The 19994-nt window shown below is 45.9% G+C and overlaps 1 protein-coding gene across 1 annotated transcript; it reads left to right on the top strand.

Annotated features, from left to right (window-relative positions):
• The first annotated feature begins 2059 nt into the window (after window positions 1-2059).
• Window positions 2060-19658, top strand: LOC112249873 (translation initiation factor eIF-2B subunit delta-like). Its single transcript, XM_042321355.1, has 13 exons — window positions 2060-2131; window positions 4051-4088; window positions 4241-4403; window positions 4647-4865; window positions 5516-5598; window positions 11819-11910; window positions 12691-12805; window positions 13088-13164; window positions 15789-15891; window positions 16013-16140; window positions 16451-16628; window positions 18484-18664; window positions 18981-19658. The coding sequence occupies exons 1-13, from the start codon at window positions 2110-2112 to the stop codon at window positions 19178-19180; spliced, it is 1599 nt and encodes a 532-aa protein (XP_042177289.1). The 5' UTR covers window positions 2060-2109; the 3' UTR covers window positions 19181-19658.
• Window positions 19659-19994: the final 336 nt, after the last annotated feature.

The following is a 19994-nucleotide window of genomic DNA, read 5'->3' as shown; positions in this document are numbered from 1 at the left end:
CTACAACTTGATTGGAGTCCACCTGTGGTAAATTAAATTGATTGGACATGATTTGGAAAAGGCACACACCTGTCTATATAAGGTCCCCCAGTCGACAGTGCATGTCAGAGCAAAAACCAAATCCATGAGGTGGAAGGAATTGCCCGTAGAGTTCAGAGACAGGATTGTGTCGAGGAACAGATCTGGGGAAGGGTACCTAAACATTTCTACAGCATTAAAGGTCCAAGAACACAGGGGCCTCCATTTTTAATTGAATGGAAGAAGTTTGGAAACACCAAGACTCTTCCTAGATCTTGCCAGCCGGCCAAACTGGGCAATCGAATGGAGAAGGGCCTTGCAAAAGGACAACCATCTCTGTACCAATCAGGCCTTTATGGTAGACGGTACAGTAAACAGTAAACGGTACATGACAATCTGCTTAGAGTTTGCCAGAAATAACCTAAGACTTTCAGACCATGAGAAACAAGATTCTCTGGTCTGATGAAACCAAGATTGAACTCTTTGTCCTGAAAGCCAAGCGTCACTGTCACACTGTATAATGATAGGAGGCAGGCACAGGAATATGTCATTGGAGGTTTTATTTCTCCACCGAAAATAAAGTATGTCATGAAAATGATGAGGACGAAGCCCAAAAGTGTTATTTTTGTTATATTACTGATATTGTAACAGTATTCGTCGTCTGAAGAAGAGGAATGATCGGACTTTCTTTATTAAAACTGAACACTATAACAAAGAGACCCAAACACCTGAAAGGTGCAGAACACTAGACAGAAATTAACTACCCACAAAAACCCTGTGGGGAAAAAGCTACCCAAGTATGGTTCCCAATCAGAGACAACGATAGACAGCTGTCCCTGATTGGAGAACCATACCCGGGCCAAAACAAAGAAATACAAAAACATAGAAAAAGGAACATAGAATGCCCACCCAAATCACTGCAGACTGGGGCAAAGGTTTACCTTCCAACAGGAAAACAACCCTAAGCACACAGCCAAGACAATGCAAGACAATGCAGGAATGGCTTCAAGACACGTCGGAGCGGCAGGAAGCCTAGTGATTAGAGCGTTGGACTAGTAACCGAAAGGTTGCTAGTTTGAATCCTTGAGCTGACAAGGCAAAAATCTGTCGTGCTGCCCCTGAACAGGCACTGTTCCTAGGCCATCATTGAAAAAAAGAATTTGTTCTTAACTGACTTGCCTAGTTACATTTAAGGTTAAAAAAAACTATTATTAAAAAGTCTCTGAATGTCGTTGAGTGGCCCAGCCAGAGCCTGGACTTAAACAGGATTGAACATCTCTGGCGAGACCTGAAAATAGCTGCGCAGTGACTCTCCCAATCCAACCTGACAGAGCGTCAAAGGATCTGCAGAGAAGAATGGGAAAAACTCCACAAATACAGGTGTTCCAAGCATCATACCCAAGAAGACTCGAGGCTGTAATCGCTGCCAAAGGTCCTTCAATAAAGTACTGAGTCAAGGGTCTGAATACTTACGTAAATGTCATATTTCAGTTTTGTAAAATTGCCTCGGCTGAGAGTAGGCTACCAGCAGTGGTGCAGGCCTATTGGAGGGTAAACGCAAGAAAACGTTGTTTCCCCATCCTTTTTTCAGAAAAATACTGGTTAGGCATATTTGAAGTTCATGGTAATGCACATTGCAGGGCTGGAGCTAGAACGGGCCTTTTTTCTCATTGTTATTATACTAAAGACCACTTTGTCCATGAGAGATTTACACAGCGAAATGTCACGCCGGGGTAATTCTACACAAAACACAGCCCTTATTTTAAGTGTTTCTAAAATCCTCTATGGGGAAAAATGAATGGTGGAAAAACGATTGGAACCATTTCTTTGTTTTACCGCTAGGTTTTATGGGTATTATGACTCACACTGTGGTACTCTATTGCCGGCTGCATACAATGCATTTGGACGGTATAAGATTGAACTCAATACCGCCATCTGCTGGCCTTTGGGCTCCCCTCAACAAATACCTACTTTATAGGCACTTCGGAGCCTCGTCTACTTCAACCGCAAGAGGGCACTGTGAATTTTCCCACCAGCTCAGTTCTGACACATTTCCGTGCTTGTTAACTTCAGCAGGAAGTTATCGTAAACATGGCGGACTGTGGAGAAGCAGGTGAGTCTGAAATGACAGCTGTCAACATACTTTAAATAAAAACACACTAGGTACAGCTCTGGCAACGAATATCACGGAATTAACTAACGTGGCAGCTCGTCTGCTGTGAATGTTGTCCATGTTACAGCAGAGTTGTAATTAGCTCGCTAACTATCGTTAGCCTGAGAAGTGATGGGCTGGTAGCTAACGTTAGCCTGGGAAGTGATGGGAAGTGATGGGCTGGTAGCTAACGTTAGCCTGGGAAGTGATGGGAAGTGATGGGCTGGTAGCTAACGTTAGCCTGGGAAGTGATGGGCTGGTAGCTAACGTTAGCCTGGGAAGTGATGGGCTGGTAGCTAACGTTAGCCTGGGAAGTGATGGGCTGGTAGCTAACGTTAGCCTGGGAAGTGATGGGCTGGTAGCTAACGTTAGCCTGGGAAGTGATGGGCTAGTAGCTAACGTTAGCCTGGGAAGTGATGGGCTGGTAGCTAACGTTAGCCTGGGAAGTGATGGGCTGGTAGCTAACGTTAGCCTGGGAAGTGATGGGAAGTGATGGGCTGGTAGCTAACGTTAGCCTGTGGCTTCACTGTTACATGTTGCCGATTAATATTGCATCATTCATATTGGTTGTTACTTGAACCAACATAGTTAAAAACGCTTTTACTAGTTGACTAGTTTTAGGCTGGGTATTTCTGTACAGCACTTTGTGACATCAGCTGACTGTAAGAAGGGCTTTATAAATACATTTGATTGATTGATAGTTTATGCACACGAACCTTAGATACCGAGTCAGTTAAAGTTAGTAGCTAATTTGCTAACCTGTCTGTCTATATTTAGCCAGTTAAAGCTATAAGGCTAGTTAGCTACCTACCTGTCTGTTAGCCACCTACCTGGCTAGTTAGCTACCTACCTGGCTAGTTAGCCACCTACCTGGCTAGTTAGCTACCTACATGGCTAGTTAGTTACCTACCTGGCTAGTTAGCTACCTACCTGGCTAGTTAGCTACCTACCTGGCTAGTTAGCTACCTACATGGCTAGTTAGCCACCTACCTGGCTAGTTAGCCACCTACCTGGCTAGTTAGCTACCTACCTGGCTAGTTAGCCACCTACCTGGCTAGTTAGCTACCTACATGGCTAGTTAGTTACCTACCTGGCTAGTTAGCTACCTACCTGGCTAGTTAGCTACCTACCTGGCTAGTTAGCTACCTACATGGCTAGTTAGTTACCTACCTGGCTAGTTAGCCACCTACCTGGCTAGTTAGCCACCTACCTGGCTAGTTAGCCACCTACCTGGCTAGTTAGATACCTACCTAGCTAGTTAGCTACCTACCTGGCTAGTTAGCACCTACCTGGCCACCTACCTGGCTAGTTAGCCACCTACCTGGCTAGTTAGCTACCTACCTGGCTAGTTAGCTACCTACCTGGCTAGTTAGCTACCTACCTGGCTAGTTAGCTACCTACCTGGCTAGTTAGCTACCTACCTGGATAGTTAGCCACCTACCTGGCTAGTTAGCCACCTACCTGGCTAGTTAGCTACCTACCTGGCTAGTTAGCTACCTATCTGGCTAGTTAGCTACCTACCTGGCTAGTTAGCTACCTACCTGGATAGTTAGCCACCTACCTGGCTAGTTAGCCACCTACCTGGCTAGTTAGCCACCTACCTGGCTAGTTAGCTACCTACCTGGCTAGTTAGCTACCTACCTGGCTAGTTAGCTACCTACCTGGCTAGTTAGCCACCTACCTGGCTAGTTAGCTACCTACCTGGCTAGTTAGCTACCTACCTGGCTAGTTAGCTACCTACCTGGCTAGTTAGCCACCTACCTGGCTAGTTAGCCACCTACCTGGCTAGTTAGCCACCTACCTGGCTAGTTAGCTAGCAAGATCGCACTGTCAGCTGGATGTAAATGTAACTTCGTCGTCATCACGACACTGTGTTACAGATGGACCTGTGAAGAAAGATGACATCGTACGCGCTAAAGTAAGTATCATTCTAAACCAAAAGTTAATTCAGTTTTTCCAAGTGACAACAAATGTCATGAAATGGACAATATTGCCAATAGCGTACATATTGTCCACTGTCCAACGCGCTAACCAGTGTTTCTTCCTGTTGTTAATCCGCATCACTTTTAGAATGAAGGGAAGGAGTTGACCAAAGAGGAGAAGCAACGGCTGAGGAAAGAGAAGAAACACCAGAAGAAACAGAAGGATGAGAAGCGCCCATCAGAAAGAGTGAAGGAAAAGAAGCCTGTCGCTCCATCACAACCTGTGGCAACACAACCCCCAACACAGAAAGGTGTTCTAGTCTGGTTCCATATTTTATCTTGCATACTGTAACCTACTCTTCTACTGTTGTCAACATGTCTTAAATGTTCTACTTGTGGTCTGATTGTATCATTTTATATCTTTGGAAAAACAAATACCAGTAGTTGTTGACTAATTTCCATAAAGTGCTAGCTTTCTTCATTGGTCCATTTACCCATGAATCCTATCCAGCACCACTTCATTGGTCAATGCACCTGTCTGTCTCTGTCCCCAGCTTCCACAGTGTTACCTGCCTCTGCACCAGTACCTGTGCCTGTCTCAGGAGCTCCCTCCCACTCCTCTCCTGCCCCCTCCCCAGCAGACAAGCCAGCCAAAAGCAGAGCTGAGCAGAAGGCAGAGAGGAGAGCAAGGCAGGAAGCTGATAGAGCCTCTAAACAACAGAGTTGCTCCTCCAGCAGCAAGACCAAGGCCCCTCCAAGTGAACTAAACCCAGGTACAACACGACTTCTGCTGGTGGACCTGTGGAGCACCTTGTTGACTTGTGATATGATATATCTTATTGTCCTAGAGGGGAAATTACTTGGACAATTAAAGAGTGCTGCTTCTTTCATAGACATGCATACAATCAACATATAATAACCCCCCCTACCCCCCTCATCACACCCCCTTTTCTCATTATCTCCCCTCCCCCATCACCCCCCTCCTTATCTTAACCCCCCAAACATCACCATACACACAAAAGTGAATGAGTTGATGCCATGACAGGCTGTGACTAGGGGACAGTTCTACATGATGAAGGCCCACAGGACAGGTTGTGACTAGGGGACAGTTCTACATGATGAAGGCCCACAGGACAGGCTGTGACTAGGGGACAGTTCTACATGATGAAGGTCCTACAGGACAGGCTGTGACTAGGGGACAGTTCTACATGATGAAGGTCCTACAGGACAGGCTGTGACTAGGGGACAGTTATACATGACAGTTATACATGATGAAGGTCCTACAGGACAGGCTCCAGTCTATTAGTCTCTTTAATCTGCCTCTTGACTTCTAAGGGTATCCCCTATTGAAAAACACATTGGACTTTTACAATGTGAAATAGTAAGTCCCATTTATTCAAAGATTGCTTCCTGTCCTTGTTAGTGGTGAAGAGACTTCCGGAACATGTCCAAGTGGACGACCCTGCAGTGGTGAAGAGACTGGCCAAGAAGTTGGAAAGACAACAGGTTTGTGGCAATGTTATTGACATTCTACAATATCCTGCTCTCTGTCCTCAAGGCACTGCTTGACTAGCACACGCTCCTATCCAAACATTACTTACAGGAGTAAATTAAGGTTTAGTGCCTTGCTTACATTCAGATTTGTTGTTGTTGTTGTTGACATAGTTGGGTCAGGGATTTGAACCAGCAACCTTTCGGGTTAGTGGCCCAACCTTCTTAACCGCCGGGGCGGCAGGGTAGCCTAGTGGTTAGAGCGTTGGACTAGTAACCGAAAGGTTGCAAGTTCGAATCCCCGAGCTGACTAGGTACAAATCTGTCGTTCTGCCCCTGAACAGGCAGTTAACCCACTGTTCCTAGACCGTCATTGAAAATAAGAATTTGTTCTTAACTGACATGCCTAGTAAAATAAAGGTACATTTTAAATAAAACATTTTAAAAATTACCTGCCACCCTTAACTTGCTAGTACCACTGAGGTTAGTCATCTCAGTACAGATTTACATTGTCAGTGTTTCCCCTGGAAACAAGGCGCACACAACCCCACAACATCCAGGGCCTTTATAACCAGCACTATAAGGCTATATAATGGTCTGGGGAAACATTGGATTAGTTATACATGAAAATATAAACTCAGCAAAAAAGGAAACGTCCCTTTTTCAGGACCCTGTCTTTCAAAGATAATTCGTAAAAATCCAAATAACTTTACAGATCTTCATTGTAAAGGATTTAAACACTGTTTCCCATGCTTGTTCAATGAACCATAAACAATTAATGAACATGCACCTGTGGAACGGTCATTGACACTAACAGTTTACAGACGGTAGGCAATTAAGGTAAGTTATGTAAACTTAGGACACTAAAGAGGCCTTTCTACTGATCCTGAAAAAAAACAAAAGAAAGATTCCCAGGGTCCCTGCTCATCTGCGTGAACGTGCCTTAGGCATGCTGCAAGGAGGCATGAGGACTGCTGATGTGTCCAGGGCAATAAATTGCAATGTCCGTACTGTGAGACGCCTAAGACAGAGCTACAGGGAGACAGGACGGACAGCTGATCGTCCTCGCAGTGGCAGACCACGTGTAACAACACCTGCACAGGATCGGTACATCAAAACATCACACCTGCGGGACAGGTACAGGATGGCAACAACAACTGCCCGAGTTACACCAGGAACGCACAATCAGTGCTCAGACTTTCCACAATAAGCTGAGAGAGGCTGGACTGCAGGCTTGTAGGCCTGTTGTACGGCAGGTCCTCACCAGACATCACCGGCAACAGTGTCGCCTATGGGCACAAACCCACCGTCGCTGGACCAGACAGGACTGGCAAAACGTGCTCTTCACTGACGACTCGTGGTTTTGTCTCACTGGGGGTGATGGTCAGATTTGCATTTATAATCGGAGGAATGAGCGTTACACCAAGGCCTGTACTCTGGAGCGGGATCGATTTGGAGGTGGAGGGTCCATCATGGTCTGGGGCGGTGTGTCACAGCATCATCGGACTGAGTTTGTTGTCATTGCAGGCAATTTCAACGCTGTGAGTTACAGGGAAGACATCCTCCTCCCTCATGTGGTACCCTTCCTGCAGGCTCATCCTGACATGACCCTCCATCATGACAATGCCACCAGCCATACTGATTTTTCTGTGCGTGATTTCCTGCAAGACAGGAATGTCAGTGTTCTGCCTGGCCAGCGAAGAGCCCGGATCTCAATCCCATTGAGCACGTCTAGGACCTGTTGGATCGGAGGGTGAGGGCTAGGGCCATTCCCCCCCACCCAGAAATATCAGAGAACTTGCAGGTGTCTTGTTGGAAGAGTGGGGTAACATCTCACAGCAAGAACTGGCAAATCTGGTGCAATCCATGAGGAGGAGATGCACTGCAGTACTTAATGCAGCTGGTGGCCACACCAGATACTGACTGTTACTTTTGATTTTGACCCCCCCCTTTTTTTGTTCAGGGACACATTATTCCATTTCTGTTAATCACATGTCTGTGGAACTTGTTCAGTTTATGTCTCAGTTATTGAATCTTATGTTCATATAAATATTTACACATGTTAAGTTTGCTGAAAATAAACAGTGAGTGACAGTGAGAGTGTTTATTTTTGTTTTGCTGATTTTATAAGCAGCAAGCTAAACTTCACAGCACTAACTACCTGTGCTTCTATTCATTTAGCCTCATGTTTTTTCCAGACGCACGGCGCCACTATAAAGGTACTAGGTATCAAGGTTCAACTTGTTGTTAAGTTTTGATTTTTACCGTTTTGGTCAAATCAAATTTTATTTGTCACATATACACATGGTTAGTAGATGTTATTGGTCACATGGTTAGCAGATGTTATTGGTCACATGGTTAGCAGATGTTACTGGTCACATACAAATAAAATCTAATTTTATTTGTCACATACACATGGTTAGCAGATGTTAATGCGAGTGTAGCGAAATGCTTGTGCTTCTAGTTCCGACAATGCAGTAATAACCAACAAGTAATCTAGCTAACAATTCCAAAACTACTACCTTATAGACACAAGTGTAAGGGGATAAAGAATATGTACATAAAGATATATGAGTGAGTGATGGTACAGAGCGGCATAGGCAAGATACAGTAGATGGTATTGAGTGCAGTATATACATATGAGATGAGTATGTAAACCAAGTGGCATAGTTAAAGTGGCTAGTGATACATGTATTACATAAGGATGCAGTCGATGATATAGAGTACAGTATATACGTATGCATATGAGATGAATAATGTAGGGTATGTAAACATTATATTAGGTAGCATTGTTTAAAGTGGCTAGTGATATATTTCCCATCAATTCCCATTATTAAAGTGGCTGGAGTTGAGTCAGTGTCATTGACAGTGTGTTGGCAGTAGCCACTCAATGTTAGTGGTGGCTGTTTAACAGTCTGATGGCCTTGAGATAGAAGCTGTTTTTCAGTCTCTCGGTCCCAGCTTTGATGCGCCTGTACTGACCTCGCCTTCTGGATGATAGCGGGGTGAACAGGCAGTGGCTCGGGTGGTTGTTGTCCTTGATGATCTTTATGGACTTCCTGTGACATCGGGTGGTGTAGGTGTCCTGGAGGGCAGGTAGTTTGCCCCCGGCGATGCGTTGAGCAGACCTCACTACCCTCTGGAGAGCCTTACGGTTGTGGGCGGAGCAGTTGCCGTACCAGGCGGTGATACAGCCCGACAGGATGCTCTCGATTGTGCATCTGTAGAAGTTTGTGAGTGCTTTTGGTGACAAGCCGAATTTCTTCAGCCTCCTGAGGTTGAAGAGGCGCTGCTGCGCCTTCTTCGCGATGCCGTCTGTGTGAGTGGACCAATTCAGTTTGTCTGTGATGTGTATGCCGAGGAACTTAAAACTTACACATAGTTAGCAGATGTTATTGGTCACATGGTTAGCAGATGTTATTGGTGACATACACACATGGTTAGCAGATGTTAATGGTCACATGGTTAGCAGATGTTATTGGTCACATACACATGGTTAGCAGATGTTATTGGTCACATACACATGGTTAGCAGATGTTATTGGTCACATACACATGGTTAGCAGATGTTATTGGTCACATGGTTAGCAGATGTTAATGGTCACATACACATGGTTAGCAGATGTTATTGGTCACATACACATGGTTAGCAGATGTTATTGGTCACATACACATGGTTAGCAGATGTTAATGGTCACATGGTTAGCAGATGTTATTGGTCACATGGTTAGCAGATGTTATTGGTCACATACACATGGTTAGCAGATGTTAATGGTCACATGGTTAGCAGATGTTATTGGTCACATACACATGGTTAGCAGATGTTAATGGTCACATAACACATGGTTAGTAGATGTTATTGATCACATGGTTAGCAGATGTTATTGATCACATGGTTAGCAGATGTTATTGATCACATGGTTAGCAGATGTTAATGGTCACATGGTTAACAGATGTTATTGATCACATGGTTAGCAGATGTTATTGGTCACATACACATGGTTAGCAGATGTTAATGGTCACATGGTTAGTAGATGTTATTGGTCACATACACATGGTTAGCAGATGTTATTGGTCACATGGTTAGCAGATGTTATTGGTCACAGATGTTAATGCGAGTGTAGCGAAATGCTTGTGCTTCTAGTTCCGACAATGCAGTAATAACCAACGAGTAATCTAACCTAACAATTCCCAAACTACTACCTTATACACACACAAGTGTAAAGGGATAAAGAATATACTCACATATATATATATATATATATATGAATATGAATGAATGAGTGAATGAGTGAGGGTATAGAACTGCATAGGCAAGATGCAGTAGACGGTATAGAGTACAGTATATACATATCAAGGCACCGTCATCTTACCTACCTTCCTGAGATAATGACACTAGGTGTGTCTGTCTTTCTCTCTCTCTCTCTCTATATATATATGAATGAATGAATGAGTGAATGAGTGAGGGTATAGAACTGCATAGGCAAGATGCAGTAGACGGTATAGAGTACAGTATATACATATCAAGGCACCGTCATCTTACCTACCTTCCTGAGATAATGACACTAGGTGTGTCTGTCTTTCTCTCTCTCTATATATATATATATATATATATGAGGGAGAGAGAGAGAGAGAGAGAGATAGAGATGAATCCAGGTTGCTGTATAACACTGTTCCAGTAGGTGGCGCTGTATTTCCTTGTTTTGTGATTAGCTCTGCTGCCCTACAGCACACAGTCTGCTTGCTGTGCAGGATTTGATATGTTGTACATTTATTGTAGAGATCAGGAAGTATTCACAACCTTTTACTTATTCCATATTTTGTTGTGTTACAATTAAAATTGATTTAATTTCTATCTACACAAAATACTCTTGTCAAACTGGTTAAAAAATCTCTTAACATTTTTTTTTTTTTAAAGTGTGAAAAATAAATCCCTAATATATCTAGATTTAGATACGTATTCAACCCCCTGTGTCAATACGTGTTAGAGTCAGCTTTTGGCGGCGGTAACAGCTGTGAGTCTTTCTAGGGAAGTCTCTAACAGCTTTGCACATCTGGATTGAACAATATTGTCAAAAGAAAATTCAAGCTTTGTAAAGTTGGCTGTTAATCCTTGCTGGACAGCCATTTTCAAGTCTTGCAAAAAAAAATTAAAGTTGATTTGAAGTCAAACTATAACTAGGCCACTCAGGAAGATTCAATGTCATCTTGGTAAGCAACTCCAGTGTAGATTTGTCCAGCTGAAAGGTGAGTTTGTCTCCCAGTGTCTGTTGGAAAGCAGACTGAACTAGGATTTTGTCTGTGCTTAGCTCTATTCCGTTTCTTTTTATCCTGAAAAACTCCCAAGTCTTTGGCGATGACAAGTATACCCATAAGATGATGCAGCCACCACCATGCTTGAAAATATGGAGAGTGGTACAATGTGTTGTATTGGATTTGCCCCAAACATAATGCTCTCTATTCAGGAAAAACAGTTAATTTCTTTGCCACATGCTTTGCAGTTTTACTTTAGTGCCTTATTGCAAACAGGATGCATGTTTTGGAATATTTGTATTCTGTACAGGCTTCCTTCTTTTCACTCTGTCATTTGGGTTAGTATTGTGGAGTAACTTCAATGTTGTTGATCCATCCTCAGTTTCCTCCTGTCGCAGCCATTAAACTCTGTAACTGTTTTAAAGTCACTATTGGCCTCATGGTGAAATCCCTGAGTGGTTTCTTTCATCTCCGGCATCTGAGTTAGGAAGGACGCCTGTATCTTTGTAGTGACTGGGTGTATTGATACACCATCTAAAGTGTAATTAATAACTTCACCATGCTCAAAGGGATATTAGGTAGGCCGTCATTGTAAATAAGAATTTGTTCTTAACTGACTTGCCTAGTTAAATATATATATTCTGTTGGAAAACCTCCCTGTTTTTGTGGTTGAATCTGTGTTTGAAATTCACTGCTCGAAGGAGGGACCTTACAATTATCTGTATGTGTGGTACGAAGATGAGGCAGTCATTCAAAAATCCTGTTAAACACTATTATTGCACACAGTGAGTCCATGCAACTTATTATGTGACAAAGGGGTTTAAAAACCTTATTGACTCAAGACATTTCAGCTTTTCATTTTTAATTCATTTGTAAAGATAAAAAAAAAAAAAAACATGATTCCACTTTAGGCCGGAGACACAAACAAAATGTGGAACAAGTCAAGGGATGTGATTACTTTCTGTATGGTGTGTGTGTTTCAGATCCCCCTACGATCTGACTATGGCTACAAAGTCAGCCTGTTCTCTCACCTGCACCAGTACAGCCGCAAAGCCCCCCTCACCCAGCAACTCAGGTAACTTCCTACCTGCCCCTACCCAGAGCCCCCCTCACCCAGCAACTCAGGTAACTTCCTACCTGGCCCTACCCCCCCTTCACCCAGCAACTCAGGTAACTTCCTACCTGGCCCTACCCCCCTTCACCCAGCAACTCTGGTAACTTACTACCTGGCCCTACCCAGAGCCCCCTCACCCAGCAACTCAGGTAACTTCCTACCTGCACCTACCCCCACCCCCCACTCACCCAGCAACTCAGGTAACTTCCTACCTGCCCCTATCCTCCCCACTCACCCAGCAACTCTGGTAACTACTTACCTGCCCCTATCCTCCCCCCTCACCCAGCAACTCTGGTAACTACTTACCTGCCCCTTCTAGTTGGCACATTGTGGTTTTTGTCTCAACCATCTGAAGTTGAAGCTGAGCAAATCAGAGGACTTGGGCGTGGAGAACAAATCTCTAGCTCTCCGCTCCGGCTCGCCCCCTTGTAGTCATATTTCCACATAGACGCCTATTAATTAGAATAATCATTACCCCTAAATTTAACTTGGAGGTGGTCTCAATGACACTTTCTTTTAGGGGTGTATTCAATCCGCAAATCTGTTTCAAAACGTTTCTTAAACGGAAGCAAACTGAGCAAAAAGCGGAGGGACTTACCTAAATTTGTCAAATAGAAATTTGTTTTAGTTGCAAAATGTTCCTGTTTGGATAATTTACTGATGATAGTTGCTTCTAACACCTGATATACACTGATAGCTTGTACCTTTTTTGACGGTATCTGTAATTGTTCTGTCTGTCAGCATTCCCTCTACAGTGATCCACCCCTCCATCGTGCGGTTGGGTCTGCAGTACTCCCAGGGTATCGTGGTGGGATCCAACGCTCGCTCTGTAGCCCTGCTCCACGCCTTCAAACAGGTACAGTACTACTGACCCCAGGCCTGCTCTTAGTTCTAATCCTCCTCGGCTGTATGCCTACTTCAGATATACAGGTACAGTACTACTAACCCCAGGCCTGCTCTTAGTTCTAATCCTCCTCGGCTGTATGCCTACTTCAGATATACAGGTACAGTACTACTAACCCCAGGCCTGCTCTTAGTTCTAATCCTCCTCGGCTGTATAACTAACATTTTAAATGGTCTTACAAGTCAATCCACTGTTTTAACCATTTTGGTGGTGATCTCTGTCCCGTCCGTACAGGTGATCAGGGACTATACTACTCCTCCTAATGAGGAGCTGGCCAGAGACCTGGTCAACAAGCTCAAGCCCTATATCAGGTACAGGATCTACAGCCTATTTTTCAAATCATCATCTCCAGGGCTCCACATTAACGTTCTCTTGTCCAGGACAAGTTTTTTATTTATTTTTTATTAAAAAAAATATGATGTTCATGCAGGGTAGTCTAGTGGTTAGAGTGTAGAGGAGGCAGGGTAGCCCAGTGGTTAGAGTGTAGAGGAGGCAGGGTAGCCCAGTGGTTAGAGTGTAGAGGAGGCAGGGTAGCCTAGTGGTTAGAGTGTAGAGGAGGCAGGTAGCCTAGTGGTTAGAGTGCAGAGGCGGCAGGGTAGCCTAGTGGTTAGAGTGGAGGGGCGGCAGGGTAGTCTAGTGGTTAGAGTGTAGAGGCGGCAGGGTAGTCTAGTGGTTAGAGTGGAGGGGAGGCAGGGTAGCCTAGTGGTTAGAGTGGAGGGGCGGCAGGGTAGTCTAGTGGTTAGAGTGTAGAGGCGGCAGGGTAGCCTAGTGGTTAGAGTGTAGAGGAGGCAGGTAGCCTAGTGGTTAGAGTGTAGAGGAGGCAGGTAGCCTAGTGGTTAGAGTGTAGAGATGGCAGGGTAGCCTAGTGGTTAGAGTGTAGAGATGGCAGGGTAGCCCAGTGGTTAGAGTGTAGAGGAGGCAGGGTAACCTAGTGGTTAGAGTGTAGAGGAGGAAGGTAGCCTAGTGGTTAGAGTGTAGGGGCGGCAGGGTAGCCTAGTGGTTAGAGTGGAGGGGCGGCAGCGGTAGCCTAGTGGTTAGAGTGTAGAGGCGACTGCGGTAGCCTAGTGGTTAGAGTGTAGATGCGACAGCGGTAGCCTAGTGGTTAGAGTGTAGAGGCGACAGCGGTAGCCTAGTGGTTAGAGTGTAGAGGCGACAGCGGTAGCCTAGTGGTTAGAGTGTAGAGGCGGCAGGGTAGCCTAGTGGTTAGTGTTGGACTAGTAACCAGCAGGTAGCCTAGTGGTTAGAGCGTTGGACTAGTAACCAGCAGGTAGCCTAGTGGTTAGAGTGTAGAGGCGGCAGGGTAACCTAGTGGTTATAGTGGAGGGGCGGCAGGGTAGCCTAGTGGTTAGAGTGTAGAGGCGGCAGGGTAGCCTAGTGGTTAGAGTGGAGGGGCGGCAGGGTAGCCTAATGGTTAGAGTGTAGATGCGACAGTGGTAGCCTAGTGGTTAGAGTGTAGATGCGACAGCGGTAGCCTAGTGGTTAGAGTGTAGAGGTGGCAGCGGTAGCCTAGTGGTTAGTGTTGGACTAGTAACCAGCAGGGTAGCCTAGTGGTTAGAGCGTTGGACTCGTAACCAGCAGGTTAGCCTAGTGGTTAGAGCGTTGGACTAGTAACCAGCAGGTAGCCTAGTGGTTAGAGCGTTGGACTAGTAACCAGCAGGTAGCCTAGTGGTTAGAGCGTTGGACTAGTAACCAGCAGGTAGCCTAGTGGTTAGAGCGTTGGACTAGTAACCAGCAGGGTAGCCTAGTGGTTAGAGTGTAGAGGAGGCAGGGTAGCCTAGTGGTTAGAGTGTAGAGGAGGCAGGGTAGCCTAGTGGTTAGAGTGTGGAGGTGGCAGGGTAGCCTAGTGGTTAGAGTGTAGAGGAGGCAGGGTAGCCTAGTGGTTAGAGTGTGGAGGTGGCAGGGTAGCCTAGTGGTTAGAGTGTGGAGGTGGCAGGTAGCCTAGTGGTTAGAGTGTAGAGGCGGCAGGGTAGCCTAGTGGTTAGAGTGTAGAGGCGGCAGGGTAGCCTAGTGGTTAGAGTGTAGAGGCGGCAGGGTAGCCTAGTGGTTAGAGTGTAGAGGAGGCAGGGTAGCCTAGTGGTTAGAGTGTAGAGGCGGCAGGGTAGCTAGTGGTTAGAGTGTGGAGGTGGCAGGTAGCCTAGTGGTTAGAGTGTTAGAGTGGTTAGAGCGTCCCAGAATTGTCCCAGTCAGTTTTGAACCGTAGACATATTTTTCGATTGTCCCCGGGACAACGGGATCCCCTTAATTTCGATCCCCGGAGGGAATTATTTTATAAAAACATAAAAAGTATTTGGTTGTAATTGTAATATTGCAATATTTTATAGGCTACCAAGGGGGGCCAATCATCTTCCAGGAGAGCCTTAAAGGGGCAGTGTTTGTATTTTGAGACGGGCTTGACCATGCAGAGACGCCATAAGACAGAGTGTAGCCTACATTTTTGTCTCTCTGTGGTTAAAAAAAAATTGTCGAGCATTTTGTTTTTGTGAAGTGGTTCCTTGCATCATACAATGATGGAAAACCGGTGTTACAGACTGCTTTTGGGGGGGACGGACAATTTTTTAAAATTTTACCTTTATTTAACTAGGCAAGTCAGTTCAGAACAAATTCTTATTTTCAATGATGGCCTAGGAACAGTGGATTAACTGGTCTAGGAACAGTGGGTTAACTGGTCTAGGAACAGTGGGTTAACTGTAACTTGTTCAGGGGCAGAACGACAGATTTGTACCTTGTCAGCTTGGGGGTTTGAACTTGCAACCTTCCGGTTACTAGTCCAACGCTCTAACCACTAGGCTACCCTGGCGCCCCATGACTTGAGCTTTTGTCATACTTGTCCATAGGACAAATGGCTACAAAAGTTAATGTCAAACCCTGATTTAATATGAAGCTGATTGAAGAAATCATGACAAACATTTTGTGTATTTTACTTTTGTTTTTGCAGTTTTCTCAATCAATGTCGCCCCCTGTCAGCGAGCATGGGCAACGCAATCAAGTATATCAAGAAAGAAATCTCCAATATTCCTAGTCACTTCAAAGAAGAGGAAGTGAGTTTCAGAATACAGTTTTAATTCTTGTTTGTTAAACAGGCCAGTTTCAGTTTCTGGTCACATTTTAACTCATCATGTCCATTTTTATGGCAACAACCATTTTCTCTCTCTTTTCTAGGCGAAGACCAAACTGCAGACGTGTATAGACCGTTACATAAACGAAAACGTAGTTCTGGCTGCCAAGGCGATCTCTAAATACGCCATAGAGAAGATCAGTGACGGAGACGTCATTCTAGTTTATGGATGGTGAGATCTAACGTCTGTCATTTTATCTGACAGAACATGGAAGTGGATAGGTGGTTGCCACCCAGCCACTCTGCATGACGCACAGAGAAGCTCTCCCTGTATCCATCCCTATTGCTTGAATTGTTTCCAATCCTCTCAGCTTTACAGTAGTGCCTAGGGTGTAGGGGTCGGGGGTTGGTTTTACAATCCAGTAGTGATCGTCTAGTGATCGAGCTGTTCTCCCCCTCTGTAGCAGATCTGAGACCAGGCTAGGTGTCAATAAGGAAGGCATCAGTTATTGAGTTCTCATGTCTCTTCTCCCCCTCTGTAGCTCGTCCCTGGTGAACCACATCCTTTGCGAGGCATATGATAAGAGCAGGAAGTTCCGTGTGATCGTTGTGGACAGCCGGCCTCGTCTGGAGGGAAGGGAGGCTCTGAGACGTCTCGTACAGCGAGGCATCAGCTGCACCTACGTCCTCATCTCGGCCCTCTCGTACATACTACCTGAGGTAACCTAGGTCCTCATCTCGGCCCTCTCTTACATACTACCTGAGGTAACCTCGTCCTCATCCCGGCCCTCTCGTACATACTACCTGAGGTGACCTAGGTCCTCATCTCTGCCCTCTCGTACATACTACCTGAGGTGACCTAGGTCCTCATCTCTGCCCTCTCGTACATACTACCTGAGGTGACCTAGGTCCTCATCTCTGCCCTCTCGTACATACTACCTGAGGTGACCTAGGTCCTCATCTCTGCCCTCTCGTACATACTACCTGAGGTGACCTAGGTCCTCATCTCTGCCCTCGTACATACTACCTGAGGTGACCTAGGTCCTCATCTCTGCCCTCTCGTACATACTACCTGAGGTGACCTAGGTCCTCATCTCTGCCCTCTCGTACATACTACCTGAGGTGACCTAGGTCCTCATCTCTGCCCTCTCGTACATACTACCTGAGGTGACCTAGGTCCTCATCTCTGCCCTCTCGTACATACTACCTGAGGTGACCTAGGTCCTCATCTCTGCCCTCTCGTACATACTACCTGAGGTGACCTAGGTCCTCATCTCTGCCCTCTCGTACATACTACCTGAGGTGACCTAGGTCCTCATCTCTGCCCTCTCGTACATACTACCTGAGGTGACCTAGGTCCTCATCTCTGCCCTCTCGTACATACTACCTGAGGTGACCTAGGTCCTCATCTCTGCCCTCTCGTACATACTACCTGAGGTGACCTAGGTCCTCATCTCTGCCCTCTCGTACATACTACCTGAGGTGACCTAGGTCCTCATCTCTGCCCTCTCGTACACATACTACCTGAGGTGACCTAGGTCCTCATCTCTGCCCTCTCGTACATACTACCTGAGGTGACCTAGGTCCTCATCTCTGCCCTCTCGTACATACTACCTGAGGTGACCTAGGTCCTCATCTCTGCCCTCTCGTACATACTACCTGAGGTGACCTAGGTCCTCATCTCTGCCCTCTCGTACATACTACCTGAGGTGACCTAGGTCCTCATCTCTGCCCTCTCGTACACACTACCTGAGGTGACCTAGGTCCTCATCTCTGCCCTCTCGTACACACTACCTGAGGTGACCTAGGTCCTCATCTCTGCCCTCTCGTACACACTACCTGAGGTGACCTAGGTCCTCATCTCTGCCCTCTCGTACATACTACCTGAGGTGACCTAGGTCCTCATCTCTGCCCTCTCGTACATACTACCTGAGGTGACCTAGGTCCTCATCTCTGCCCTCTCGTACATACTACCTGAGGTGACCTAGGTCCTCATCTCTGCCCTCTCGTACATACTACCTGAGGTGACCTAGGTCCTCATCTCTGCCCTCTCGTACATACTACCTGAGGTGACCTAGGTCCTCATCTCTGCCCTCTCGTACATACTACCTGAGGTGACCTAGGTCCTCATCTCTGCCCTCTCGTACATACTACCTGAGGTGACCTAGGTCCTCATCTCTGCCCTCTCGTACATACTACCTGAGGTGACCTAGGTCCTCATCTCTGCCCTCTCGTACATACTACCTGAGGTGACCTAGGTCCTCATCTCTGCCCTCTCGTACATACTACCTGAGGTGATTCCAGAACAGATGACTGCCCCTTGGGGGACCGGAGGTGTCATTACATTACACATTCCATTACATGGAATTTAGAACATAGGCTTTTGGTGTTTTAGACATGAGTTGATTTAATCAGAAATGTTGTTGTCCTCTTGTAGAAAATCCAAACAGTGATTTATTTTTCTTCCAATGCTTCTCAGTTTAACCCTCTTTCTTCCCTGTCCTGTTTTTGTTTGTAACAAATGTCCAATATATTTAACATCTAGGTGTATTCATTTAACCTCCCCCTCTCCCAGGTATCTAAGGTGTTCCTGGGTGCCCATGCTCTGCTGGCTAATGGCTACGTGATGTCTCGTGTGGGCACATCTCAGATAGCTCTGGTGGCTAGGACCTTCAACGTGCCGGTTCTGGTCTGCTGTGAGACATACAAGTTCTGCGAGAGGGTGCAGACTGACTCCTTCGTCTCAAACGAGCTTGGTACTGTGGGAGTTTTTTTGGCCTCGTTGACTTTATTATGACACGTAAAAGAGCTACAGTATGGGGTTATCTTTCTAGAGATAATGAAGTAATCTAGTTTATGTAAAGCAAGTCATTTCCATTCTGCTTCTAGTTAACACAGATAAGGATGTGCAAATGTGATTTTTACTTTGATAGACAAACGTATCCACATTTTAAATTCTATTCTATTCCTAAACTGACTAGACTTGAAACAGAATTGACACAAACTTTAGTAATCATTAGCAGTAAGACTTTCACTAACCCTCGACTTCGACCAATCACTTTCTGTCCTCAGATGACCCCGATGACCTGATGGTGACCCGGAAGGGGAAGACCCAGCTGGAGAACTGGCATGATGTCAGCTCCCTGGGGCTGTTGAATCTGGTCTACGACGTAACGCCACCAGATTTTGTTGACCTGGTCATCACAGACCTGGGCATGATCCCCTGTACCTCCGTTCCTGTTGTACTCCGGGTCAAAAACTTGGAACAGTAGAGGGGGGGAGTAGGGGATGACGTGGGGGTCTGATGTAGACTTGATCTGACTGTGTTCTAGAAGAAGTGCTTGTCTGGCAAGTTATAGGCTGTCTCAAATGGCCCCCTATTCCCTATATAGTACACTACTTTTGACCAGGGCCCATAAGTCTCTGGTCATCTGGTCAAAAGTAGTGCTTTATATAGTGCATTACAAAATGCCAACCTATGTTCCAATGTCCAGTCTAGCATCCGTCTTACAATGCGCAGACCGACCTGATAAATAGCTTCATTCTTAGTTGCGTGCCAGTGTGTGTATGTTGGAACGGGACTTTAGATACAAAGTCTGTCCCCGCCTCAGTCTTCCTACATGCTAGGCTACACGCCCACTGGCCCAAGTCGGACGACAGAAGTGCCAAACAGCGAGTCTACACTGCGCACACATTCACACTTGTGCTTTTGGCATTTAAATAAATGTACATCTGAAATGGCTTTTTAAACTAGAGTTCCTGTGTGTTCTTTTGGTAAGGCCTGAAGCTGGTAAAGGGGCCAGAGTGTGGGCCTGAAGCTGGTAAAGGGGCCAGAGTGTGGGCCTGAAGCTGGTAAGGGGATCAGAGTGTGGGGAAGTGGACCTGAAGCTGGTAAGGGGCCTGAAGGGTAAAGGGGCCAGAGTGTGGGCCTGAAGCTGGTAAGGGGACCAGAGTGTGGGGAAGTGGGCCTGAAGCTGGTAAGGGGCCAGAGTGTGGGCCTGAAGCTGGTAAGGGGCCAGAGTGTGGGGAAGTGGGCCTGAAGCTGGTAAGGGGGCCAGAGTGTGGGCCTGAAGCTGGTAAAGGGGC

This window comes from Oncorhynchus tshawytscha, linkage group LG05 (assembly GCF_018296145.1).
Source record: "Oncorhynchus tshawytscha isolate Ot180627B linkage group LG05, Otsh_v2.0, whole genome shotgun sequence".
NCBI classification, from domain to species: domain Eukaryota; kingdom Metazoa; phylum Chordata; class Actinopteri; order Salmoniformes; family Salmonidae; genus Oncorhynchus; species Oncorhynchus tshawytscha.
Note: the sequence above shows the minus strand (reverse complement) of the source record. Positions and strands in the feature narration are given on the sequence as shown.

What these genes read in the sequence shown, in the direction of transcription:
- LOC112249873 (XM_042321355.1), top strand. Translation starts at nt 2,110, where the DNA reads ATGGCGGACTGTGGAGAAGCAG. An exon ending in GTCACTTCAAAGAAGAGGAA is followed by an intron (nt 15,892 to 16,012) that starts GTGAGTTTCAGA and finishes TCTCTTTTCTAG; the next exon opens with GCGAAGACCAAACTGCAGAC. An exon ending in TCTCGTACATACTACCTGAG is followed by an intron (nt 16,629 to 18,483) that starts GTAACCTAGGTC and finishes CCCCTCTCCCAG; the next exon opens with GTATCTAAGGTGTTCCTGGG.